General features: G+C 37.1%; 1 protein-coding gene across 2 annotated transcripts in view; it reads right to left on the bottom strand.

Annotated features, from left to right (window-relative positions):
• The window catches only part of RANBP3L (RAN binding protein 3 like), a 32,565-nt gene continuing 6,444 nt past the window's right edge, over nucleotides 1-26,121 (bottom strand). Inside the window, exons 2-15 of one of the 2 annotated variants that reach the window (XM_071425538.1) lie at nucleotides 22,561-22,619; nucleotides 22,262-22,298; nucleotides 21,599-21,676; nucleotides 20,496-20,570; nucleotides 18,609-18,683; nucleotides 17,837-17,961; nucleotides 17,170-17,273; nucleotides 12,890-13,010; nucleotides 11,405-11,504; nucleotides 10,158-10,288; nucleotides 9,034-9,154; nucleotides 8,333-8,475; nucleotides 6,765-6,957; nucleotides 1-2,495 (exon numbers count right to left, since the gene is read on the bottom strand). In XM_071425538.1, the coding sequence (XP_071281639.1) occupies nucleotides 2,452-2,495; nucleotides 6,765-6,957; nucleotides 8,333-8,475; nucleotides 9,034-9,154; nucleotides 10,158-10,288; nucleotides 11,405-11,504; nucleotides 12,890-13,010; nucleotides 17,170-17,273; nucleotides 17,837-17,961; nucleotides 18,609-18,683; nucleotides 20,496-20,570; nucleotides 21,599-21,676; nucleotides 22,262-22,298; nucleotides 22,561-22,619 (1,406 nt within the window). In that variant the 3' untranslated portion in view covers nucleotides 1-2,451. Of the gene's footprint in view, nucleotides 2,496-2,922; nucleotides 6,958-8,332; nucleotides 8,476-9,033; nucleotides 9,155-10,157; nucleotides 10,289-11,404; nucleotides 11,505-12,889; nucleotides 13,011-17,169; nucleotides 17,274-17,836; nucleotides 17,962-18,608; nucleotides 18,684-20,495; nucleotides 20,571-21,598; nucleotides 21,677-22,261; nucleotides 22,299-22,560; nucleotides 22,620-26,121 lie in introns of those variants that run through there. The other variant, XM_071425537.1, reaches the window with a different exon arrangement.

The raw sequence follows: 26,121 nt of genomic DNA, 5'->3' as shown, positions 1-26,121 counted from the left end.
TTTAAGTGGTAAGGAAATTGTTTATTGTTGAGGTGCGGAAATTGCTCTCAAGGTGTCATAAAATGACAAACTACATTTTAAAACCAATTTAATACATTACATAATGGTGTACCTTCAGGTTTGAGGAACAGTCAACCTTAGTGCCGTGAGACTAAAGAGAACACATAATTAGGTTTTTAAGAGCAAAAATTTTTTCCTCTATTATCAAAGTATCCAATGTTTTTAAAAGAAACATCTCTTCTCCTCCTCAGCTTTTGGGAGATGAAGCTTCATGTTTGAGTGTGTGTGCACATGAGTGTATGTATATATGTATATTTGTGTATACATGTAAGGATCTTGGGAAGCGGCAGATCAAAATAGCTTTTATTTATAAACCTTTTTCTGTATGCTGTGGGAGCACATTACAAAGTTTAAGTCCTTGTCTGAAAAAGTTCTGTTGTCCCTGCCCTGGAAACCTCCCTCATTTACCAAGGATTTTACAGCTGTAGTAGAATTTAGAGGGGTATCGTGTCACTAAGGTGCTTAAATCCTGTTCCACAGAAGCTTTGATTATCAGGACAGACTTTGAAATCAAACTCTGCATTCAGCTCATAGCCAGCTGAACTCCAGGGCAAACATATCACCGTGACCTGTTGCTAAATACATAGGGCTGCTGTGTTTTACAGCTGCCTGAGTTTTTATAACATGGAGCTTTGTCCCTGAGGATGAGTTGCAGCAATGAAATATGAAGGTCAGTGATGTAAATATTGTGGTGGTCAGGAGTGAGGCTGATAACAAAGGACACAATGTACAGCTCATTATGGAAACAATATTTTTGTTACTGGCAGACTGGAATCAAAGAGAATCCTCATGCTTCACTGTTTGACACAGGTGCTCTGTTGGGAAGCAGTTCCTTTTTCCTGAAGGCAGAAATCAAGTTCCACTTAAATTTACTGTCATCCAAATGCTAAATCAATGTCAGACAAGTGCTAATTTTGGTGGGCCATTGCATCCAGTGTAATACAGACAACTATTTCAGCTTCATCTGCATACTAATCTTCGCAGTGCACTGAGAATTCACGAAGAAACTAGTACTGTTCCAACTTCATACCATTTTCAAATGGGAAAACTAAATTGTAACTTGACTGATCAGGTGTGTTGCAGCTTTTTAGATTGAGAAATCATTACAATTACCTTAATTAAAAGGACTGGAGATATTTCAGAACATTGTTTCAGCTCTGAGGATGACAAACAATGTGCAGGACATCAGGGAAGTGGCAGTGGAGAGATTACAGACAAATTCTAATTTTGACAGAATGAAAACATGGAACATAAGTAGTGTGTCTTACTTTGCATGGGCTTATGAATGACCCTGCAAGTCTTGATTCACAGGTGAATTGGAGTTTTTTTCTCACAAAAATGTTTAGGTAGAAGGCATTAATTTGTGGAATGACTTCTACAGAGCAACTGTCTTGGCCACTGTTGGAATTATTGTGCACATGAGAATGTGTAACATACTTATGAATGATGCTGTTAGGAATAGCAACAGCTAAGGCAGAAATAATCTCAGATAATCTCACACATTTAATGTAGATATATCCTGTTGTACTGTGCATGCATTTATTTGTGTATATCAAAGGGACAATTAATATACACAAGTGCAGGTGTTGGTTTTGTTCAGCTAGAAAGGTGTTCATGAGCAAGCAGATACACTTTAAATTTTAAAGCTGATATAGCCCTTAGAACGGGCTTTTACTTCTCCATGGTCAAATGTTTTGGTGCGTACAGTTGAAAGATGCAGATCATGGTTCTTTTCCCTTAAACAAAATTCTGCAGCAAGTATTCTACTCCAGATATTTTCAAAATAAACATTAAATATAACCCCTTGTACAGGGGGTGTTTCTAGAGGGGCTAGTTTCCATAGGCATTGGTCATTCTAATCTGCCACCCCAGGATTTGCTTGCATGTTCTTGCAAACAGGATGCTGAATGTTACCACACAATTTAAAATAAATGTTTTCAGTGAAGCAAAATTTAAAGCTTTCCAAATGTATCTTTTAAATAATAGATTAAAAGTAACAAATATCTGTTCACATTTATTATTAGTTCATGCTTATGTGGTATTATCCATCAATATGATGAACAAGTACTTATCCCCTATAAAATTCCTCAATCTAATAATGTATCTAAATATATTTAATTCTAAAATTGAAAGACTTTGTAACAGTTCTTGACTATTGGAATCCATGGTGTTATTCTCAGCTCAGTGCAAAGCAGGCTGCCTGGAATCCTCAATAGTGCATCTGAAGTTCTTTCTCAATGAATTAAACTTAAGCTGTCTCTAAAATTAATCTCTACTTAAAAGTAATAAAGTAATATGCATCTCATTTCCTCCCTCCAGGGGCTGATGAGTCAGCTTAGACATTTTGGGAAGATGAGTTCCCAGCTGAGCTGTTGTAACTTCTGGCAGATATCATGAGCAGACAACAGACTGCCTGCGGTTCCATCTAGAATGATCTGGAAAAGAATTTATTGAAAAAAATCTTGCTTATTTGAGCATATTCATGTTTTGAAACAATCCAGCATTTCATAATACCAAAGCAGTAGGTTAAAGTTTGGATATGATCAGTTCCTGGTTTAGGTAAATAGGTAACTAGATAACAGAGGATTATTCACAAATATTTGAGCATGTGAATCATGAATGAAGCCTATGACCCTCCAAGTCAATAAAGACAAGCACAAAAAACAGTAAGGAATCTGATGTCTAGGTAGGGCAATGTACCCAGGATGCAAATTATCTCACTCTATGGAGGTACACTGCTTTAGGACTTCATTACAGATGCTCAGAAAACTGAGAGAAATCCAACATACCTTCAAACAGCTCATTGGTTATGAGAAAGTGGTTTTGGTGCGTAATCTCTGTGACTTTGACTCATCTGCAGAAAGTAGGTAGAACTGACTAATAATGTCAGACACATAATACCACTACCACAGTATCTGCTTAGAAATTGCTACTACCATCTGGCTACCCCTAAATACTTACCAAGAGTTTAAAATCTTTTACAAGTGAAATGAAAGCTTGTGTTTGTCAGAATATTAAAACTGATCTTCCCCCTTCTCTTTCCTGATATGGGAGCATTTAAAACCAATCATACAGTGTCTTTTTTCTCTGCTTTAGATATTACTGGTGCCTGCTGAAAAGAATAGAGAAACTCCAACTTCCAAAGAAGTTAATTCTTAACTTTTCCTTCTTTTTCAGTTTTAATCACCATCAGGTATGTGTGTGTTAGCTTTATAGTTTGGAATCCTTAACAACTGAGAAGAATTTAAAGTAAATTGACAAGAAATGCCAAACAAAGCAGTTTTTCACGAGTTACTGTGGTGTTGCTGAAGAGCCAGTTCCTTTAAGAAGTTTTAAAGTACTTTACTGCAAAACAGAAAGAAAGCTCTTGTAACATTTTAAATCTTGATAAACTGCAGTGTAACAGAGAGTCCTCATGAAACTGAGATGGGAGTATATGTAGAGTGGACCAGAAAGGGTCCCTAAAACATTCTTCAGTTCTGCAAATGCATGTGCTTTTTTGCATTTGTATATTAGGATACTGTCTGGCTCTCGGACCAACACACTACTGGTGTTTGGAGACTACGGGCTCTCAATACCAGTAGTCTCGAAAACCCATGCAATTCTTTGTGGATCCATATGGGATACACTCTTATATCTCTGCATGCTGTGATTTTTCTTGTAAGGTCTATGGCTGGGTATGGAGAGACTTCTTGGGACTTACCCAGTCCTAGATTCCAGAATCTTTGAATTCATTCTAATAGCTTCTAAGATAAAATTACAGAGAGGACACCTCAGTCAAAAGAGATGATTCCTCAATCAGGATGATGTTAGGAGAAGAATTCAGATCAGTGAGGTGGAGTATAAGAACTAATGCATAAAACTTTTCTTTGCCTAGTGACAGTGCTGTCCTTGTACCTCCCATGTACTTTACTTGTTTGACTTTGTTCAGCTAAGAAGTTTACTGTTCAGTCTAAATTCACTTCCTCAGCTCACTTTACAGGCAGAGGGAAAAGATAAATACTTTCCAAAGACTTATTGGCCCCATCCACTCTCAAAATCTATTTAAAGGTTAATTGTTCTTTTTCTCTCCACTTAGATTTACAGAGTATTTTGTTGGTAAAAATATTTAAGCTATAACTGGTAAAATATGATCTGATAAAAATATCAGGCACAGCAAATTTCTCTTTATGGACTTTATGAAAAGTAAAGCAAATCAACTAGGAATTTTAAAAAATATTGGAATAAATGTCTATACTGAACTCATGAAATCATACAAAAATGTCTACTACCTTATACATTGTCTGTATATAGCATTAACATACTGTAGATTAAGAATTTTCTGTAAGGAATGCCTACAACAGTCTTGCAAATATACAGAATCACTTAAACATCCATAATTCACTTACTAAGTATATCATATTTGCTTTCTTCTTCAGTCTCAAGCACTAAAGACAATTGTTATAAAGATACTATAAAGATAATAAAGATCTAATTTTTGATGTCTTTTACAGTGTCATGAAATACATCATCTAGGCAACTGCATGAGTTCATTTTAACAAGAAGGAAATTGCTATATTAAGAAAAGAAAACCACAGCGGGGGGGGGGGGTTGAGAAAAACAAATAGAATGGAATGACATAAAATGCAGGCATATTTTGTAAATTCTCATATCTCTTGTAAAGAAACAGTCCCTGAGGACTTAGGCTTCTTAACATTTATATTTTCTTAAGGAGAGGTAATCTCTGAAACTGAGTTATATCAATATAAAGAAGATTACTTATTCACATACACCCTTAAATGGAAATGAAAGAATGAAAATTAAAATGTTAAAACTAACGCTCTTAAAAAACCAGGATCTGTTCTCTTGTATCTAAATGGACATTTGTATGCTGATATTTAAAACTGACCTCTTCCTGTTCAAAACCCATAAGGCTTATTATTCTTCCATTTTTGTAAAAGGGAGCTCCAGGGACAGTCATGAGTGAGATTGAATGTCTGAAGGTGGAGAGTGACTTGGGTACCAGTAACTGAAATCTGTGCAAATTAAAACCTTGTGGCTCTGAGAAGAGATTAAAATAAGCAGAAGAGCTAGAAGCCATTTAAAAAGTGCTTGAAAAGGGATTGTTAAAACTGTTGTTACAAACTGGAATAAATGAGGCACAGATGCTTAGACTGAAAGGACCAAAAAAAAAAAAACCAACACCTCACACATTTCAGAATCTGTTTGCTGGCTGCGATCTGAATATTTGTATCAGAAGTTTCTGCAAATCAAAATAAATATTTAACTTGTATATCTGTTTGGTATTGCAGTCTATCAGGAGGATAACAAGATGGTGAAAGGCATTAAGGGAAGCTGTATGAGGTGCAGCTGAGGTCACTTGGCTTGTTGTCCCTGGAGAAGAAGAGACTGAGGGGACACCTCACAGGGGTCTTCAACTTCCTCATGAGGGCAAGAGGAGGAGCAGAAACTGATCTTTTCTCTGTGGTGACCAGTGACAGCACCCAAGGGAATGGCCTGAAGTTGTGTCAGGGGAGGTTTAGGCTGGATATTAGGAAAAGGTTCTTCCCCAGAGGGTGGCTGGGTGCTGGAACATCTCCCCAGGGCAGTGGTCATAGCATTATCCAGCTCAAGAAGCATTTGGGTAATGCTCTCAGACACATGGTGTGACTCTTGGGGTGTGCTGTGCAGGGCCAGGAGTTGGACTCAATGATCCTTAAGGGTCCATTCCAATTCAGAATATTCTATGATTCTATGATAAAGGAGATTTTTTTTTTCCTTAGGGGAACAGTACTTATAGCTGTTACTGTTCATTTCTTGATTCTTGATGAATAGTTGTTGAAAGGAATGTTTATAATATAAGGACAGTATGTTACCTAGCTGCAGAGGGAAACAAATCCTGTGAGCAACAACTCAAAGTTGCCTGATGTAGTCCATCTGTTGAAAAATCACGCCTAATTAGAAGCTCCTGTATCCCCTGTGGCAGTTTGACACAAGCAGTGAATTTGCTCCAGAAATATGACTTGTCTTTTGCTGAGATAGAAGAGCTTTTAGGTTTAACAGCTCTTTCTGCCTTACTGTCTGCAAATGTGACTGTATCCCTATTGTGAGTTGCATTAAAAGAAGTGTTAAGGCATTAATATCCTATTTTAGTGTCATTTTTCTCTCTGAGAAACCTAGATTTTTGTTATGGTGAAGAAAGCTGGCAGAAATGGTGCGTAAATGTTGTCCTGCAGATTTTCTAGTTGAGCTAGTTGTTACAATCAAAGAACATGTTTTAAATAAAGTTAACCATGACATAATAAATATCTTCATAAAGACACTGTGCTTCAGGCTTTTAGTAACAAGCTAATCACTGATGTGAATGGACTCATTCTTCACTCACTCAAGGTAAAATCAGTATCTCAACATCCCTAGTAATTTCTACTGAAATATACTGGTAAGCATTTAGATAATGATTGATAATATAAAATTTCTTAAACCTGAAGCTTTTGTCAAGAGTATTCCATGGCTATAAATGTGTTGCTACTTTAGCTGGCAAAATCTTACATTTTAACAGTAATAAATCAAAATACTAAAAGGAATTACCTGACTTGTACTTGAAAAAGGGATATCTGTATCAGATAAAAGTTATAGTCAACATAAAAAAAAAAAAGGTCCAATTTTCATTACTTTAAGCAAATACCCTGAAAGGATTACACATTTCCAGCAAAACCTCCACTTACCAGATCCAGTGCTGCTCACTTGACTTAGTTCTTCGTCATCTTCATCATCACTATCACAGTTTAATGGCTGAAAAGCTGTTTCTGACTCTGTGTCTCCCTGATGAGCATCTGGCTTTTGCTCAGCAAAGCTTCGCAAGGCCACAAGGCGATGATGTATTGCTGCATAAAGGTGTTCAGTGTCTTTTGAGCTTGCCTGCAGAACATAAAATGTGCAAAACATACAGTGCAAAACAACTGAGAAAAATATCTATTTTAAAAAATTCATTTAAAAATATTGAAAGAGTTGTATTTTGTCCTTTCTAATCAAAACAATCAGCTTAAGATCCTCACTTAATAATTAACATCCAAATATTAAATACAAATAATGTGAAGTTCTCTTATGTTGCCTGAGCTTTACATGCAGCTGTTGATTATTTTCTCTATAGTTACAAGAAACATAAGCTTAAAAATTACTTTCTCTGAAGAACAGATCAGTTTTTATGGAGTATTTGATATTTGGAAGATTCCTGAGCTTGATTCTAGAAGTAGGAAAGCCCTGACATGTTAATATATACAGTCTCCAGGTGGATACTCTAGGGGTGGATAACAAGCCTCTTCAGTGTCTGTAGAAGCAGCTTCCTGCAACCCTTGCCACACCCATACAGCTCTCATATATTGTGACTTCCTCATACATGTCTATTTTTACTGCCCAGTAGTGCCAAGACAAATTTACGGAATGTAAATTACACTCTTTATGAAAACAGTGCAGTACACCTGGAAATCAGGACATTAATATTTCTCACATGCAGACCAGCAGTCCAGCACAGCCACAGTTAAGTCAATCCCTGTTAAGAAGTGACAGATTTACAGTACTTGCATACACACTGCATGGTGCTTTGCTTGTGTATGATATGTGACACTTCCTAGAAATGATGATTTATTTGTCTTTCCCAGCAAGCTGAATCCTTCCTAGAAAGATCTGCTGGGGAAACCATAAACATCCTTAGACTCATGTGGATGTCCTCACTTTCCAACTTGGGACATATGTGCTATCTATTTGCAAATAAGTCCAGCACATTTTCTTCTCCAATTTAGCCCTTGCTGGAGAAAATCAGGGTTCCCAGGACACCCTTGGGTCTTACACAAGGTGATATTGGAACTCTGTATTCTTCTCAACTGAGAAATGGAGGTCCTGCCCTGGTTGGATTTATTGCAAGTGCTGTGTTGAGAACCATGGCAGAAAGCTGCTGCCTTTTACCAGAGTAATTTACAAAATGTTAACTACCTGTGAAGAAATTGTAAGTGTATTGCTTTCATTTAAAAAGAGCCATTTCTGCATATTATTGGAATGATATCCATTCCATTGGTGGTATGTGAACCAGAGTCTGGAAACGTCTGTCTTAAGGCCAGATCATATCATCACACCTGGTTTTTTTATTCTAATGAATTCCATAATAAAAGTCATGTAACATCTAAGCTGAGCACAGTTTGATAGAGCATGAAGGCCATTTGCTAAAACCAACCTTCAGCAACCCTTCAGAATTCTACATGAAGTGGGGTTTTGGGTGCAGCTGTTGTCTCCTACTCACCTGAGTTAAAAATACTTGAACAGAATGGTCCTCTTGATCTGTGGCAGTGAAGCACAGGCTCTTTCTGTTTGCTCTTTTTATAACCATTTGTTCCCACAGTTGGGTGTTGAGAATCAGTCTCAAGCTACCTTGATTTCGCATAACTAAAATAAGAAGGTTAATATGATAAGATATGCTGCAGCTGTTTTCTCCAGCACTTGTATACAACTAATATTTTCATAAATTATTCTTTTTAATTTGGTATAAAATCCTGATATAGTGAGATTTTTATTTTTTTAGTATCCAAATATATTAGTTTGTTTCAATACGTCTGGCACACAAAGGAAGTAATCTGCTGAAACTGTGCAATACAGTACAAAAAAGTGACAGCACAGTAAAAACAAAATTCCAGAAGAGTCTTGAAACAGTGCTGCTGAAAAAGCAGAACCAACAAAGAGCAAACTGTTAGCCTGGTGACTGGGCTGAAGACACAGTACATCAGAGATGTACACAGAGAAGTACATCAGAGAACCTAACAATATACGTGAGCCCAGTTCCTCAGTCTGTAGCACACAGAACTTTATCGGTAAAAAGATTCTTAGCAACTTGACTTAAATACAACAATGTTCCCAGATTTAAATGTTCTGAAATAAACTCTGGCCAACAATAATACAAGTTATTTTCTGTTTTCTGTATGGGATATTTCTTTATTTAACTCATACTTAGCCTTGACTGTAACATTCCATGCTTATTGCTAGAAGTGTCATTAAGCCTCAGGGATCCTCTGCCTCTTTCAATCCAGCTTAAAGAAAGCTTATTAAATACAAAAAGCTTGCAGTTAATCTGAAAGAGAAATACATAATGAAAACTGCCAGCTAATGCTAGTTTCATTGGCTCTAAAATAACAACTTTACAACTTTATGGTTGTAAAACTTTTGATATGGCTTTTAATACATCCGTGTATTACACGGCATGTGCAGAAAGGTACATAAATATATCTATACATAGATATATAGATATATACCTTTATCACTTAAAATGAAAGGATCTGTGAACTCTTTTCTCACCATAGAAAACATTCAGCATGAGTCCCAGTTTACTTTTTCAATTATTTCATCTTTATTAACTCTTTGTCTGTTGAGAAAGTTGCTGAGGCCCTTCAGTTTTGCTGCTGCTGTGTTTTTAAGGGTAGCAGCAGTCTGTGATATCCACCAGCACAGCTAAATTTGTTGCAAAAGTTGAACAACCTTACTTCCTCACTCTTCACAAATGTTATGCAACAGGATACCAGTACTGCTAGAAGAGTACTGCTCCAAAGATAGTAAAACTTTTGTGTTCTGCTAAGACAGAAAAATTAATCAAAAATAAAATAATGTTAAGATTTTTTAAATCATAATTGCTGTTTTCTGAGAAAATAATATTTTGAAGACAAAGAATAACAAGATACGCTCAGCCAGGTTGGAAAGATAATTGCTATTTTAGCTCAACTATAAAACAAATTACTTTTACAACACATTGCTTTTTTTCCACAAAATTTTTTTTCATAAACCCCATCTTTACTCAAATCACTTCCAGCTCTAAGGTTGTGGTTACAGCTAGTATACTATGTAGATGCTTATAAAATACCACTGAAATAGGCACTTACTAAAAGAGACTACAAAATGAACAAATATAATATGAAAAAGAACATACCAACTTACAGAAAAATGGGTTAGCTGAGGCATAGCTTAAAAAAGGCAAAAATTTAAAATATAAATTGAAGTTATTTTGAGATTGCTGCATCTGCAACTGATCTAGATATTCTTTTCAACAACTAAAGTACTCACCAGCAAGGTTTTATACACACCTGCAATACATTTTGTTCTGCTTCTTCTCCAGTTATAACTTCAACTTTATCTAACAGGATTTTCTCCACTGGCTTGGAAACACAAGCAGCTGCTGATTCAATTAGTGTTGCATTCTTCAACAAAGGTCTTTCTGTAGGAAAAAAAAAAAAAAAAAAAAGAAATTATTTCTGTACAAGGAATATTTTGGCAATATTTTTAGGATAACAAAACTAGTACAGGTCATACAGGATGTGACCTCAGTAATACCTGTGGTATCTGACGTTGTTTAGTGTTATTAATAAGATTTGGCCAAAGGAACAAACATTAGAGGAAAAGGCAGGAATACAAAATACCTCACTAAAAAGGTTCATACAGAATTGAACAGGGCTGTTTATAGTTGCAGAAGTTTGTCCCAAGGGACAAACAGGAACAATCAGAAACAAGGCCTAAATATTTAGAAGCTGATTTTCCAAATTAAACTCATCTGATATATTGTTATGCCAAGTATACATATCCCAATATTCAGAATAATAATACATATATAATGAATATTTAACAGGAACAGAGAGGGACAATATTTGAAAGAAACAACATTGTTACAAAGCTCTCTATCCTTGAATAATCTATACACAAGTTCTGAGGGCTTTATATTTAGAATTTTTTACTTATAAGAATGCTTACACAAATCACAGGATCTAATACATCTGTTAGTAAAGAGGAGCACAGAATTTATCAAGAAGGCTCACAATCGGGGCCTGTTGGGGACTCCCTCACAGCCTAGGTTTACATGGCTTGCTTAGCAGAAAATCTAACACCAGAGTCACAAACAAACCCTGAAATCTGTCTGTGTAGAACTTTCAGTCCCACAATTATGATCCAAAATAACAAAGTAATTGATATGAGAATTTGAAAAATGCAAGCAGCAGACAGCCTAAAATTTTAATTCAACAATGCCCACAAGGCATTCATAAAGGTCGCTGCATTTTTCTTCAAACAATAAATAATAATCTGTACTAAATAATAATATTTTGTAGTATTTTTTTGAGTAATTCAGATTATGCTTTCTGAAGTTAGTCCAGTTCACATGTCATAAAACAAACTCTGCCTGCTTTCTGAAAATAGATTTTGGCACATACTCTAAGCATACTCATGACTGGATATCTTGAGAATAGATGAAAATTATTGACCACCACTCATTTGACATCCTCTAAAATACAGTAAGATATAATAATAAAGCTAACTGTGCTTATTTGCTGAGTATGCTTACTTGTTTGTGGCCTGACATTAGAAGATCCTGTGGACATGGACATTATTTCTCCTTCGTGTAAATCAGCTTCATTGCACAGCTTGGGATGCTTCTCAGGACTCTAGAAAAACACAGGGGAAATAAGAATTCCTATTTTAAAAAATGGCTATGTTAATTTATATCAAATAGAACATTGAATAATGATAGCATGCTAGGCTGAAGATAACCAATTTTAATAGCATCAGAGTAAAAGTAGCCCACATGATACAATTTCAGTCTCTAGAGGAAGTAATATTACTATCATAGAATCAGTACATCTTTCTTCCTCCGAGAAGAATGACCTCTTTGTGTGGATCCTGGACTAGTATTTAAATCCACTGAAGAATTTAGGTGGTAAGGTACTGGTTTATTTCCAGTTCAAGCCCATAAGTTCCCAGAAGAGTAGTAGAAAACACCCAGACACCACAAACTTAACTTCAGAAGACTTAAAAATTTCTATCACCTTCAGTTTTGCAGATAAATTTTATTAGTCATGTCTAAGTAAATGCTTGTGGCTCCTGACAATGCTCAGTGTCTCAACTCATACCTTATAAAAAAATCTTGGCCAGAAGACATACCCCAAACCTATGGTTGCCAAGCTTTTTACCTGGCAGATAAGCATACAGTTTTCATCCTACTTCAATTGAAAACTGAATTTCAAATCTGTTTTCAATGGTGCAGTCCTCAGCTTAGGAACCACTTTTTTGTCCTAGAGTCCTTCAGGGCATAAGCTGCCTCACAAGCATGCACAATATGCTTTAACATGGACACTCTCTAAGGCGTCCACTTTTTCCCTCATACTTATTTATCACAGAATCACAGGATGGTTTGGGTTGAAAGGGACCTTAAAGATCATCTGGTTCCCTTGCCATGGGAAGGAACACCTTTACTTAGAACAGGTTGCTCAGAGCCCCATCCAGCTCGGCCTTGGATGGTCATCCTGGATGACCTCCAGGGATGGGGCCTCCACAGCATTTCTAGCCAAATGTTTTACAGTGGTCTTACCCCCTCAAAGAGAAGAATTTCTTCCTAATAGCAAACCCAAACCTACTGTCCTTCAGTTAGAAGCCATTTCCCCTTGTCCTGTCACTCTTGTAAACAGTCTCTCTTCAGCTTTCTTGTAGGCTTCCCTTCAGGTATCCAACCTCTTTACAGTTACTATGGAAGTTATTAGAGCAGTAGGAACCATTACATTGTTTTATCTTATGTTGTGGGTGTTCCACTTCACATGGAAGAGATAAAAAACTCTTTTTCAAATAAAAATCCAGGAGTGCATATTGTTAAGCATTAGTAATTAAAGAACCTGTCTAGGGTGGTGAATATAGGAATGCCTACCCATCCAGCAGCATCCTTAGGTATTTTCTCCTCAATAGACATTGGAACCATATTTACTCACATCTTTAAAAGAAGGACAACCTAAAAAGAACCAATATCTGAAAAAGTAATTGCACTCTTAAGTACACTGACCTTGATAAAAAGTCTGCCAGCATGTGCAGATCCAACCAAAACTCTTTCAACCATGTTTTCCCCAAACACAAAATCTGAATTGCTGCTGTTTTGTACACTTCTTTCTTTGAGCAACTGACTTCTGTGGGGACAAAATAACATAATAATGTGATTTAGAACTATGTAAAGCACTTTAAAGATTCACCACACCTAGCATTAAAGAAAAACAAAAGAGTAATGACCTAAGTAATCAGATAAATTCTTTAAGAGAATTTAAGAATATTCTCTATGGAAAATTTTACAAAAGGAACAGAGTATCACAGTGATTTTCATTAAGATTATTGAGGCCATTCCTTAAGACCAAAGAACAAGCAGCAAAACAGCATGCCACTTCTCCTCAGGGAAGTGTCTTACTCCAGAAATTTTAATGAGTTACTTTAGTTTCCTTTTGCTCCTTCAAAGGACTACCAACAATTAACAGCAATCCTTTCAACTTCTCCACCTCTGTGCAGAATAATGTACACCCTGGTGCCTTACATATATTCCTTCATCATCCTCCTCATGTTTCAGAAGTGCAGGAAGGCAATGTATTCACATACACACACAAATACTGAAGAAATGTATAGATTTGATAGCAGATGGCTTAAGATGAGGTGTGAGTAAAACAGGAGAGAAAAGTGTTTCCATTTTTCAATTACCTGTTCCAGAGATATACATAAAATGAGAAGAGAACTCAATACTTGCAATCCTTTGGTACTGGCCAACTATATTTTAGAGATTACATTCAAGAATATTCTATACAAGTAGAATTGATTGGACCTGCTAATTACATAGCCAATTTAAATTAACAGGGTTCATTTTTTGTAGAAGTCACTAGAAAAGTCCTTGTAAACTCCTTTATGTGGAAGTTGTTCCTGCTGCTGGCTTGGTTTTGGTTTTGATTTGTTTGGTTTTGTTCTTTTTATGAAGGGGTTGTACATTGTTTGTGCTTTCTGTAGTGCTTAATCCTGCACGTCTTGCTGGCATAGGCAAAACCATGCAAGTTCTTTTCACTTCTGTTCCAGAAGGATGACTTGGCAGAAAGGCAGCCTGATACTGTGTCACAAGTGGTGCATTCTTCAGCACCACTTACTTCTGTTTCACAGTATTTATCACCCTCGGGAGGGCTTAACATAACATATGTCATGTACAGGATATTCCTGTTAATTAGCTGGGTTTGTTGGCAGAACTTTGATGATTTCCTCTAAAATAGTTTCTCTGTTCACAACTACAGTGTGCTTAAAACCTCTTCAAGGATGAAGGGCTTACCGAGTACTACCTCTCTCAATCTTTTTTAATGAGAAAAATACTCCTTAGCATTCTCATGCTTGATGTGTTGCTAAGACAACACATTTGCTAGGAATAAAACAGAGAAATCAGAAAATACTTGTCTTTTCAGACTTTAAAGCTTCTATGCATGTTCTGGGCCATGAACAGGAAATCTGAAGTGTGTTAATGAGCTTTTATTCTTAAACACATCCCTCACTAAAATTCACTGGAATGTGATCAATTTCCATACTGACATTTCAACTGCTACTTCTAGGCTGTTCCAATAGCAGCTTAAGGACAGCACCCCAAAAGAGCTAAAAAAACAAGAATTAGAGGCTTATTTCTAAGAAAAAATGTGGGAAATTGTTTTGATTATATTCAGAAATGTAAGAAAAATTAATCAATGCAATCAGTTCTCTTTTAAGAGAAAGTTAACTGGAAGTGCCAGCCTTAAAATGTTATTAAAACCTCAATAGCCTTATGTTGCTGTATGGCAAGAACAAAGTGTTCTTGCCAAGGATGCATTGTCAGGGATGCAAAGTGTTCTTGCCCCAGGGATGACATTTGTCATGGAGATACAAAACACAGTCGCTGATATCACGGAATGATCACTAAGAAGGAACAATGGGAGGAGAAATATGGATCAAGTACTCAAATGGGATTATGAGGGGAATGATTCAGGTACTGGCCTTCTCAGAGTGTCCAAAAAGGTCTGAGTAGCCACCAGTTCCAGTGCTGGCCTCAAACCCTTTCAGTTTTGTAAGCAAATCCTTGTGCAAAGTTGAGTTGATGTGACTGCAAGCCTGTGTTTTCCCATTGTTGTATTTCTGTCACTTATGACACAAGCTTTCCAAGCTTTTCATCAGATTCAACAAACTGTAATTTTTTCCTTTACAGTTTATTATTATAGTCAGCCCAGGAAATGAAAATTAGTGGTTTCATGGAACATGGACAGCTGCAGCAACTGTGGAGGGATAACAAGGTATTTTCACTCACCTCTCCACAGAATCATATAACGGATAGATGAAGATGTGGAAGAGGAGCAAAAGTGAGAGAGAGCAAAGCAATCTCTGCATTTTATTTTATAAATGAATGTCAACAGTTAAGCCTTGATTGGAAATTAAATGCAAACCTAAAAAGTTGTTTTCTTAGCAATGAGGTCTGGCTGCAATGTTCACTTACTGTTCAGCATGTATACAGAGTTTAATAAAGTAATTTGTTTCTTATTGATGAGAAAACAGCAATGCCAGAAAGATTTTACCTAAGTGTTTTACAGCATCAGTCACTTAATATGGATCAGAAGAATGGCACTTACATCCTTCTGCAATCTCAGAATAGCAGTAGGCACTTGGTAGTATTTAAATTAGTTCTCAACTGTCAAAGGAACCAACATTTACCATGATTGTGATAGAACTAGTATTGTAATATTCTAGAATTCATGAGGCCCAAACACCCCAAGCATGGTGTTTGTGAAAAAAAAAAAGAAAAGGGAAAGAAATACCACAAGTACCTTTAACTTGTTGGCACTGAATCACAGTGTTGCATTTCTCTACTTCACAGGAGAAAGTCACTCACCAATCTTTTCCTAGATATTATGCAGCTGACAGAAGGTAAATAAATTTAAATTTAAAGTACCAACAGCAGCTGATTTAGTTTTTCTTACATGCATTATCATCATTCAGATTCTCCTAAAAACCCAGTGTGCTCTGTGGCTACATGTTGTCCTCAGAGGGCATAACAACAGCATTAAATGTAATAGAAAAGGTTAGTTCTTCCAAAATCACAGCAAGCATCTGCCCTGTAATGATTCTAATGGTTCTTTCTGCTGATAGGAATTAAGAATCTAAGTTGTCTGTGCATCTAAACTCACTTGCCTCCTCAGAACCCTGGCACTTTGCTTCACAATCTTTATCTGTGGTCCATCTAGCCCTGTAGAAGACTGGCACAGACTCCTTTGCAATTTACATACTCTATGCCCCCCTTGGGTAGGAGAGGGAATTAGGCAACATTAGAAATCTATTATCTGTAGATACCTAGCAATTTTGAAAAGTCATTCTCTCATCAAAAGTGATACCAGGTGTATTCCTGATGCTCACAACTTCCAGGTAAAAAACCCTCATCAACATCAGCAAGCAGTATTAATACCACAAGACAACCACAGACCTAGAGTTCTCATGAGTCAGTCCCCAGAGAGAGGTAATAGCCCACTTTTGCACCAGTATGACTTTTTCTCAATGCTGGCCTTGAACCCTTTCTGTTTCCCAAGCAAAACCTTGTGCAAAGTTGAACACATGACCAGAAGCCAGTGTTTTCCCAGCACTGTATTTCTGTCACATATGACACAGGTTTTCCAAGCTTTTAGTTAGAATCCGATTTATCTCCAAGAAGGGGCTCTTTCCATCACATACAGTGTCAAGAGGATGGGGAAACATCCTACTCCAAGGACATCAGCTTCCTCACAGAAATTCTGAAGTCTGTGCTGCACAAAAATGCCAGCCTATCACAGTCAGCACAGATAGCTTCTTGTGCCAGAAGTTCTGCTTTGTGAATGAAAGTAGAGCATCAATTGCAGCATTCACCTGGTATTCCAAATCAATCCTGTATTTTTTTTTTATGCTTCTTGTGTCCAATATGCTGAAATATATTGGTTATTCCTCAAAAGAATGAAATTTCCTGAGTTTCTATGAACCTTTTTTATGAGATGCAGCAGACATGCAGTCAGAAGAGAGATGGCAAACCAGAATAGTTTCTGGCTTGGTTGCCAGTGAGAAACCACCTGTCCCACAGAGATTAACTGCAGTTAGGAGTCCATTTTTTATGGCATATGAAGCTCCTGTGAATAGACACAAATCCTGGCACTGCACACAAACAGCAGAGAGCCTGTGTGGGTGCAGATAGCATGGGCTTAGTACCATGTTAGACGTAGGTGATGAAAGGGCATGCCACCAGCCAAGTGACAAGATGAGGTAGAAATATAATAAACAAAATCTTACTGTGTTTTTTGAGAGCTGGAAAGACTCATTGTAATAGATGATGCCACTGCTGTTTTGGAATTTACTGAATTCTCAGTGGATGAATAAGAGCTGTCTTCAGATAGCTAGGAATAATAAAATCAAATGGATTAATTAGAGCTAGTATACTTTCTGCTATTAACAGATCTGCTAGAATCCTGAGTCACTAAGGTATAAAGATACACAGACAGATACAGATATGGATAAAAGATGTTGTAGTTGTCCTCCAGCTGGGTACTAAACCAGTGCCCTCAATTAAAATACTAAAAGATTAAAATACTAAAAGATCTCACTTTCTAAATAAACAAAATCCAAAACACCCAAAGCTGATTGTCCCACAGAACCCTGATATCAGAAAGGTAAGACAAGCCTGCAGAGAAGAGATAATTTTTCAAACACAGTCAGCATGAGTTTAACATTTCATATCATGTTAGTGATACAGTAATTCCACTGAAACTTACATGGGAACTTTCTTGAAAATAATGCATTTTTTAATGCATGAATAATTAACTGCATAATTAAGTAATTAATTAATTGCTTTAAAGCAGCACTGGTTTGTTTGGTGTTTGGTTTTGATTGTTTTGAGTGTTTATGTTTGATTGTTTTTTTTCCTTAATTTGAGTTCCAGTAAAATTATTTTTCTTTTTACCTGAACACATGCTTCTTTCTTAGTCATTAGAGATACTACAGGAATTTCAGGACAGGTCAGGGCTTGTGGGGGCTGTAAAGTGGCAGGTCTAATGACATTCCACAATTGACTTGGTGACAAGGATCCTTGCAAAATACAAAGACAAAATATTTAAACATATACTTTTTCTTCACATCTAATTCATACCTATATGTCTTGCCTCTTGACTGAAACTTTCAAAACATTTAAAAATAATATTTACTGTTTTTATTTGCTTCATATTGTGCAAAATTATAATGGTTTCTAAAATACACACTCTGAAGTGAAAGCAATGTGTTATCCTATCAGGATAAAAAAGTAATGAGTTATATACATAAACATTTTATTTGTACTTACAAAATTTATTTGTATTTATATATTTAAGTATGTCTTTATACTTATATTTATTGCTTTGTTTTATATATGTCTTCTGGCATTTCAGATTTAATTCTGCATCCTCAGATGCCAAGAGGTTTCTTCATTGCCTTCTCCAGGAGCAGAGGTATTCAGTTAGAAATGTGAAATTTCACTATGGAAGGTTACATTCAGTCCACTCAGGAAATAAGTACTCAGAGCAGATGGTCAGACCAGAGTTCATAGGACATTTACACTGTCAAACACATACGTTATGAACTGCATAAAGATACCTAGCCTATCATTCAGTATGGAAAAGAGCTGTTCTTTTTTTGTCTTCTATATCACTAAAGGATGTTTTTGTGGAGCTACAGTGAAAAAATATTACAATGACAGTTACCTTCTCTTGGACTTTTGATGATGTCAGAATTTCTTTGAAGAAGAGCTGAGGTCATGAATATGTTATTCTTCTTCACTACAGAAAAGGAATTTAAAATTAAATAATGAGTACATCCAAATTTTAACCATTAATTAATATTTCTGTATCCACTCCCTCTTTTGGTAGTACCTGAGCAATATTCCAACATATCCATCTGAAAAAGATCTCCAAAATAAGTGTTACTGTCTCTGTTTTTACAGGTGGGCAGACTTTGGCACAAGAAAGCACCAGAGGTTTCTTGGCTATGTCACAGTCTTTTGGATGTTAATGAATTTTTTAATGCAAAATCTTTCTTCATCTTTTAAAACTAGGTGTTCCTGCTTTGTAGAAACATTGAATGCTACCTGGTCAAGTTTTAGGCATTTTTAAGATGATTAAGTGAGGCCCAAACACATAGAAATAAATAAATAGCAAATAAATGTACCCTGCCCTGCTCTGCGAAAAGAGTTAGAACAATGGCAGTGCTCTATTGATGCTTTCACTGTTTTAATAAAGATATCAAACACCAGTGAGAAGGTGATGGCAACGATGCTGTAAAAGTCTAGGAGGTAAGGGGGATAATTTGTATGTCACTGATATCCAAATAACTGTGGAGCCAACCAAGGACTTCTGGTAGTAACGCACTGTGAGAAAGTGCAGGATGTGGCTGCAGAGGGTATCTACACAGGTAGGGCAGCACTTTTCCAGGACAACCGTAAGCACAACACAGCACAGCGCAGCAGGAATGAGGCCAAGATGTGGGCATGGGCTGTAGGGCCATCAGGACCACCCCAAGGCCTCTGACCCATTTCCAGAAAGAATGAACTGCACATGAGAACTGATTTGCATTAAAAAGAGAAACTCATTTCCAGGGTGGGGAAACCCTTCTATATAAAGGTACCCTGTGAAGCCCAGGTGTGTGCCCCAGGATCCTGGACATGCCTTCAGCCAGACCAGTGCTGATGCTGGAACCAGGACTGGTAATCTGTCTTTCTCTCTTTCTTGCTTTCTCTCTTCTCTTCTTTAATCCTCTTTAATTCTCTCTCTTCCCTTTCAGCTTAACCCTTCATCCAAAACACACCATGTGGTTATAATAAGAGATGAGGACTTATACCAGTTTTCATGCTTAGTGTGTAATTTACCAGTAAAACTTTTTAAGCTTTTGCAGAACCTCTGACTTCTGTCATTCCTTTCCACCGTGAACCCCCAAGATTTGTAAATCTTGGGTGCTGCCTTCCCCTTAAGGGTGCGATGCCACACATACACCATGTCCTGTAGAATGGCACAACTGATACAATACATACAATCACCACTTTTTCATTGCAGTAGTGTATTTTGCTGCTATTAAATTGCTGGGCACTCTCAGCATTGTTTAGAAATCCTCTACGCCAGTGTCTGTCAAGAACTTGTCTCTGATAACAGACATAGGCTAGGATTTGAGACCACTCCATCTTTCCTGTTAGTGCTAAGAGAGGGAGGATATTCTCTGGATCCCTGGTTAGGTGGAAGACAGGCTCCTAGGACAGAAAGTTATATTCCTGTAGAAACCATCACCATTATATTGCAAGCAAGCTATTCATGTAATTACCATAATTTCATTTCGGTTTTTTAAGTATAATTTGTATCACACTCAGTAAATGCATGCTTTTAAATTATTCAAAGATTTCTGCCCCAGAGGATTCCCCAACTATGAAAAAGAAACTTATCTTTATTGAAATACCAGTCCTCCTTATCAAACAATCCTTTCTCCCATCTAAATACCAGATTAGTCCAACACACTTCAGCTTTTCTTGCAGGAAAAGCATTTCTGCACACATCTTTATTTTGCCTAATACTTGCTTTTCTACATAAATAATTATTTTTATTTACCTGTCTGGGAGGGAGGGAAAGTAGGAAGGATGTTAAATGAAGATGATCTCCCTCTTTGCTGTGTGAGCGCTGTATCTAAAAGAATAAGAGATTAAATTATCACTTGTTTGGAGCATAAAAAAGACAAGTTTTAAGGTTAGCCAGGCTGATGTCATGCTTTCATTGACAGCAGAATAAATTACTGTCTGCTACCCACCATCTTTCTGAAGCAGATTTTTAGGTTATGTCTATGCTGCTGACCCCAGGATGTCTCTGAGGCCAAGGAGCACAGCCTGGCTCAGGGACACAGCTAGCCCTCTCTGTATCAGCTCTGTCCTGGAGACTGCCAGGTGGAAAGGTTCAAAACAGAAACAGACAGTGACTTATACCTTAAACAGTGTGGGCAGTCAAGAGGGAAAAAACTCCAGCTTCCTCCTGCACTCTGCTTTATTTTTTGGTATAGGCATGCCCTAAAATTTCTCACATATCTATCCCAGTTTAACTTTAAGAGTAAACCAAACTTAGCTTAAGTCCTCTTGGCTACATTTAGATGTGATTTAAAAAAATACACTGTACATATATTAGTGCCTGAATTCAGAAGTACTTTCTTGGTACCATCCATATGTTAAATAAAGATTGTGGAAAACAGATGAGTCTCTCTGCACAGTAGCCTCAGGGATTTGTGTTCATTTTCATGGAAACAATGCACAGTCCTTAATGAGCCTTCCCAGTCAGCTCATGGCTGGATGGCAGGTGGGCCCTTCTGCAAACTGTTACATCTTAAAGATTGCCCAGGGAACAGTGATCTCTTCAGAAGCCAGGGATATAATTCCTTTTCTGACCTCATCCTCCCTTAATTGTGTGAGCAATTCAGAAAAATTATATGAAATTTATGGATTTTTCACTACTTTATGTAATATTATCTAAGTATGGAAAAAATAATGTATTTTTAATTAAAAACATGTTCATTGGAAACTACCAGCAAGTATCAATGTTTAAGTTTTCATTACTTGCAGCAGGCTAACAATGCAGAAACATGTCTTAGGTGGGAGAATTCATTCTTTTCATTGCCAGATGAGAATACAGAACTCCAATCAAAACATGACTGGAGATAAATGTCATACCAGTGTCAGACTGAGAGTCAGACTTCTGGAAAGTCAAAGATGATGATCTTGCACGTTTTCTGGAACAATTAATGAAATCTAGAGAAAAGAAAATATAATGTAATTGGCAGGAGGCATCAGCACCATGTTATAATACTGAATTAAAACCTGAACAAAATAAATTCTAGGAGAGACTTAGAGAACAGCTTTAAGGCAGTATCTAAGAGCAGAAGGGCTTTGGAATCTAAGTCAACACCTGTCACAAAGCCCTGGGGAATCTTTATTTCTATTAAGTTCAGGGAACCCAAATCAAGCACTCCAAATCAGTTCATAGTCCATGGGCTCAGAAAACATTAAGAATGAGGAGCTACATTATAACATTACCCAAGCAAACAGAAAAAGACAGTTAGGAATTCATACAGCTGATGAATACACTTGGTCTTTTCAGGGCTTCTGGAGCTTGTCTTTCTGATAAATATGAGAGGTAAGATGGAAGAACTTCAGGGAAGACAGGCACATGTATATTAGGACAGAGTAGGTGGCTCTACAACCCACAAAATCTTAGTCTGGTAACTGGTATTTGCCCCTGCTCATAGAAAGAGTCCAAACACTGTTTTCACAGAAAATAGGCAGACCTATGAATAATTTGGTTATATTATGCTGTTTCAGTGAGGTGGTGATTACCATTTTCAGCTTTGCAAACTGGGTCTTCTGCAGGCCGCTGGAAAAAAAATAAGCATGGAAAGGTCAATGAAATAGAACAATCATTTTCTAGACAGAGACACGAAATATAACAGTCCAGCATATATGCATTAAGTCTTGTTTTTGTTTTCTATTCTTCCTTGTTCTATTTTCAGACTATTTATTATAAGTGTTAACCAGGGCTAAAATCTTATACTGCTGCCAGGATAATTGTCTACAGAATCCCTATTTCTTACCAATTTTTATCAATAATGAAAAAGGGGAAAAAAAAGGCTTTTTACCTTCAAAGAACGATCCTTCTTCTCAAAAACAAATGTTGGCTGGGCAAGCACTGATTTCTCTGGAAAAGAGAAGAGATAGTTTTCAATAACAATTCCATCAGTATTTATAAATTAGAGCTTTGAAAATGCAGTGCAATAACAAGCAGGAGTTTATCCTTTTGTTACAAAGGAAGAAACTAAAGTGATGTACAGTACAGTACATTAGGAAAAGAAAAGCTAAAATCCCCAAATCTGAGTATGAGTTTTGCCTAACTAGATGTCATGGGATTTGGCCTCATATTTTTAATATTTATCTTTTTTTTAAAAAAAAAAAAAAGTGCTTTAACCTTTAAAGAAACATCTGCCATCCTTTAAGAACAAGGGTGAACTGCATCTTTGCGTAGCAGAAAAGAGCAAGGATGTGAAATGTACAATATCCTAAAGGAAGGAAAACAAGAGAATGTGTGACACTTTCAGCTACATTCATACATTTTGCTCTTTAAGCTTCAGGAAGGTGGATCTCTAGGGTCAGTTTTAATGTGTGTGTATGCTAAATAAACATATGGAACTCTATAGAGCCAATTTTAGTCTCAGCATACCTCTGCATCTCTTAGACATAACTAAAAATATCTTGGATCTATGCTCTTTTTTTCTATGAAATATTTTTCTGCTTACATTTGCCTCACATCAGAGTTTATGTTGATTTAGGGTTCACTACTTCTACATCTCATACAACTTCTTCAGGCTGTTTACTTTGTTAGGTTTGTGACCTTCACAGCCAGTGCAACTCTAATGGACTAAATTTGGTTGTCAGTGTAAAAGAAAAAGCTGTTTTCACCAGCACCACTGATTAATGACACATTTATTATATGAATTAAGGGCACAATTAAGGGGCAAAAAAGCAGACACAAACAGATCTTTTTTTAAAGACCACCCCATACAGGATTCATCTTACACTAGCTTGATACATCTGTCATGTGCAGTAAATAGAAACAATCAGCTTCTGGCTATGAGCATATTTTAGCTGTGTACTTTAGATGACAAATGGAAAGCTCAATGCATGTATTTCTCTCCATGGCTGATAAGTACAGAGTTCAGACTAGGGTGACTGCTGAGCTATTTGACTGGCCTCTGGCCAGAGAAATCTCACACTTGGTGCCTTGTTAGCTGACATTTGACAGAATATTTATCACATACACAAGATTTTTGTAAAACTCTTTTCCTCTGTTACCTCTTTAACAAAAACATCCAAGTGAAAATATGTGGATAGGTATTTTTGTCTAGAACTACACACCTATCTGTGACCAAACAGTTCGAGCTTTAGTATCAATTACTCAAAGGTTTAATAATGTAAACATCAACCTATCATGGAAGAGTTAAGATTACTATACCAAAAATGTATTCAACTATCAAGGAAAAAGTAAACATTGTTAAAATAAATGCTTCATGTATGCAAACAGGGGCAAGGAGCATGAAACTTTCACTCAAACCCAGGGATATACAGACAGAGGAAGAAGTATTACAGTTTTGCTGTTGTTAATTTTATTTTTACTTGGGCATTGTGTGTGTGCAAAGAACAGGATTTAACAAATTTAGCATGCTTTGCTAAATGAAATGAAAAATTAAATGAAAAATGAAAGCCTATTTCTTCCTTAATAGAAAAAGCAGAAAAAAGTTCACATTGTTCCACTGAAATAAAGATAACTCTCTGTCATTGAAAGTTGAAGAAAAATTTCATAATCTGGTTGCAGCTAGAGGGTCAATGGCATGGCACAACACGAAGCAATTCCACTTCTATTCACTAGAGGGGAGTGGCACACATGAACAATAGTATTTCACTTAAATATGACTTTTTTGAAGAGAATAGGCTTTTTTCTGTCCCCTTAAAAACAAACAAAAAACCCAAAACTGGCATTCTTACTGAATGAAGGAAAAAATACAAAGAGTAACTGTAGAAACCTTCATATTCTTCTCAGTAGTCCTCAAGCTCAGAAGCTTGCACTATTTTTAAAGGTATATTTTCTCCAAAGAATGGAATTAGCAAAGAGTAAACTGCTGTGAAGAAAGAATAGACTTTCTCTGACAGAGTTAACTTTTCCTAGACCTAAAAGTCTGTAGGGGATTTGAAGGAATTAAGAAAGCCCACTACATTTGAAACAGTGAGATGATTTTAAAATAATATTTTAAAACCCAAAAGTTCCTGAAGAAAAAAAACCATAACTGCTTAATTACCAACAGAAACACGTGAAGCTACAGCATAATGGTACCCTTCAAAGATAAATATCCATATTTTAATATTGCAGTAAATATAAATAATATATCCGACCTACTGCTCTTGAGCCAAAGAGCTGCCTGTAGATTAAGTCAGAGATTGCTGAGGCTGCCACAGTTATTTATAGTTTGTACAGTTCTATAATGCTTCTACTCCAGTCAAGAAAACCTTTTCGTAATTCCTGAAGCATATTCCACAAAGCTCATCAGTAAGATCTTCACTGCTCAATCAGGCTGTTCATAACAGGGTTTTTAAAATATATTTGTGTTAACTATATATGTATCCTAAGCATAAATTTCCATTTACATTTTCAGCTTCTCAGATATTCAGCACAACACATCTGCAGCTGATCTCCACAGAAAATGACACTCAGAACTTCTTGTGGATGTAACAAAAGGCCATGAAGGAGTTACCACAGTTGTGCTGATGTGGTAATTTTAACACTGATCAGTCCCTCTGCATTTCTCCCCTTCATTCCCTGCTCTAAGTCTGCCTCTGGCAGGGTGGCTGTGCTGGCTGCAGGAGAAGTGAACCCAGCCACGCAGTGCCAGACTCAGCCACAGGAACAGGCAGCAGCAGCCAAGGCCAGGCACAGGCAAATGCAGACAGAGGAACAGGAATGGGTGGGCTGGAGCCATTCTCCCTCATCAGCACCACCAGGACACAGACACAGGCTGGCTAGTGCCTGGTTCAGACCGGGCCACTCCAGTTCTCGGTAGCTTGGCACTTGTGGATAAAAGCGGCTGTTGGAAAAGTTACCAGAAAATAATGCCAAATGAGCTGCCTCTGGCTGCAAGGACTGGAATAATCCACCAGCCTCAGCCAAGAGGCCAGACACAGAACCTGTCTGTCTGCACATGAATAATCACCACAGACTGAGCTCTCTCTCCCTCGCTACAGTTCCCCTGAAGCTGCTGAATCAGAAACCAAATGTTTGCTGTATTCAAAGACCAAAACAGGCCTTGCCTGGAAGATGCATTAGAAACATTTCTTGGTCTGAGATCTCACGTGGATGGTGTCCCAGCTCCAGCCTCCTGTCCTGCACAGAAGCACTATCAAATGCTCACACCTGAGCTACCTGACACGGAAGGTCCCAGGTTACAGGATGGAGACCGCATTCCATTTGAAAGAGCATTTTGGGAAAAAGTAAGTGCTGGCTGATGCCTTAGGAGCACTAGCCAGAATAACATACAAGAAATAATGTAAAATTGCTTTTACCAGATTTGCTTGTATCCTAAAAGCCAGCATTGTCCATGAGATGTAAGAGTCTCTCTGTCTTTGCTGTGATATTCCACTCTTCACTTCCATTG

Source organism: Agelaius tricolor, unplaced genomic scaffold, assembly GCF_023055355.1.
Source record: "Agelaius tricolor isolate 1412-34295 unplaced genomic scaffold, bAgeTri1.0.p SCAF_4, whole genome shotgun sequence".
In the NCBI taxonomy this organism is placed as follows: Eukaryota; Metazoa; Chordata; class Aves; order Passeriformes; family Icteridae; genus Agelaius; species Agelaius tricolor.
The sequence above is the reverse complement of the archived record's forward strand: the minus strand, read 5'-3'. Positions and strand labels throughout refer to the sequence as shown.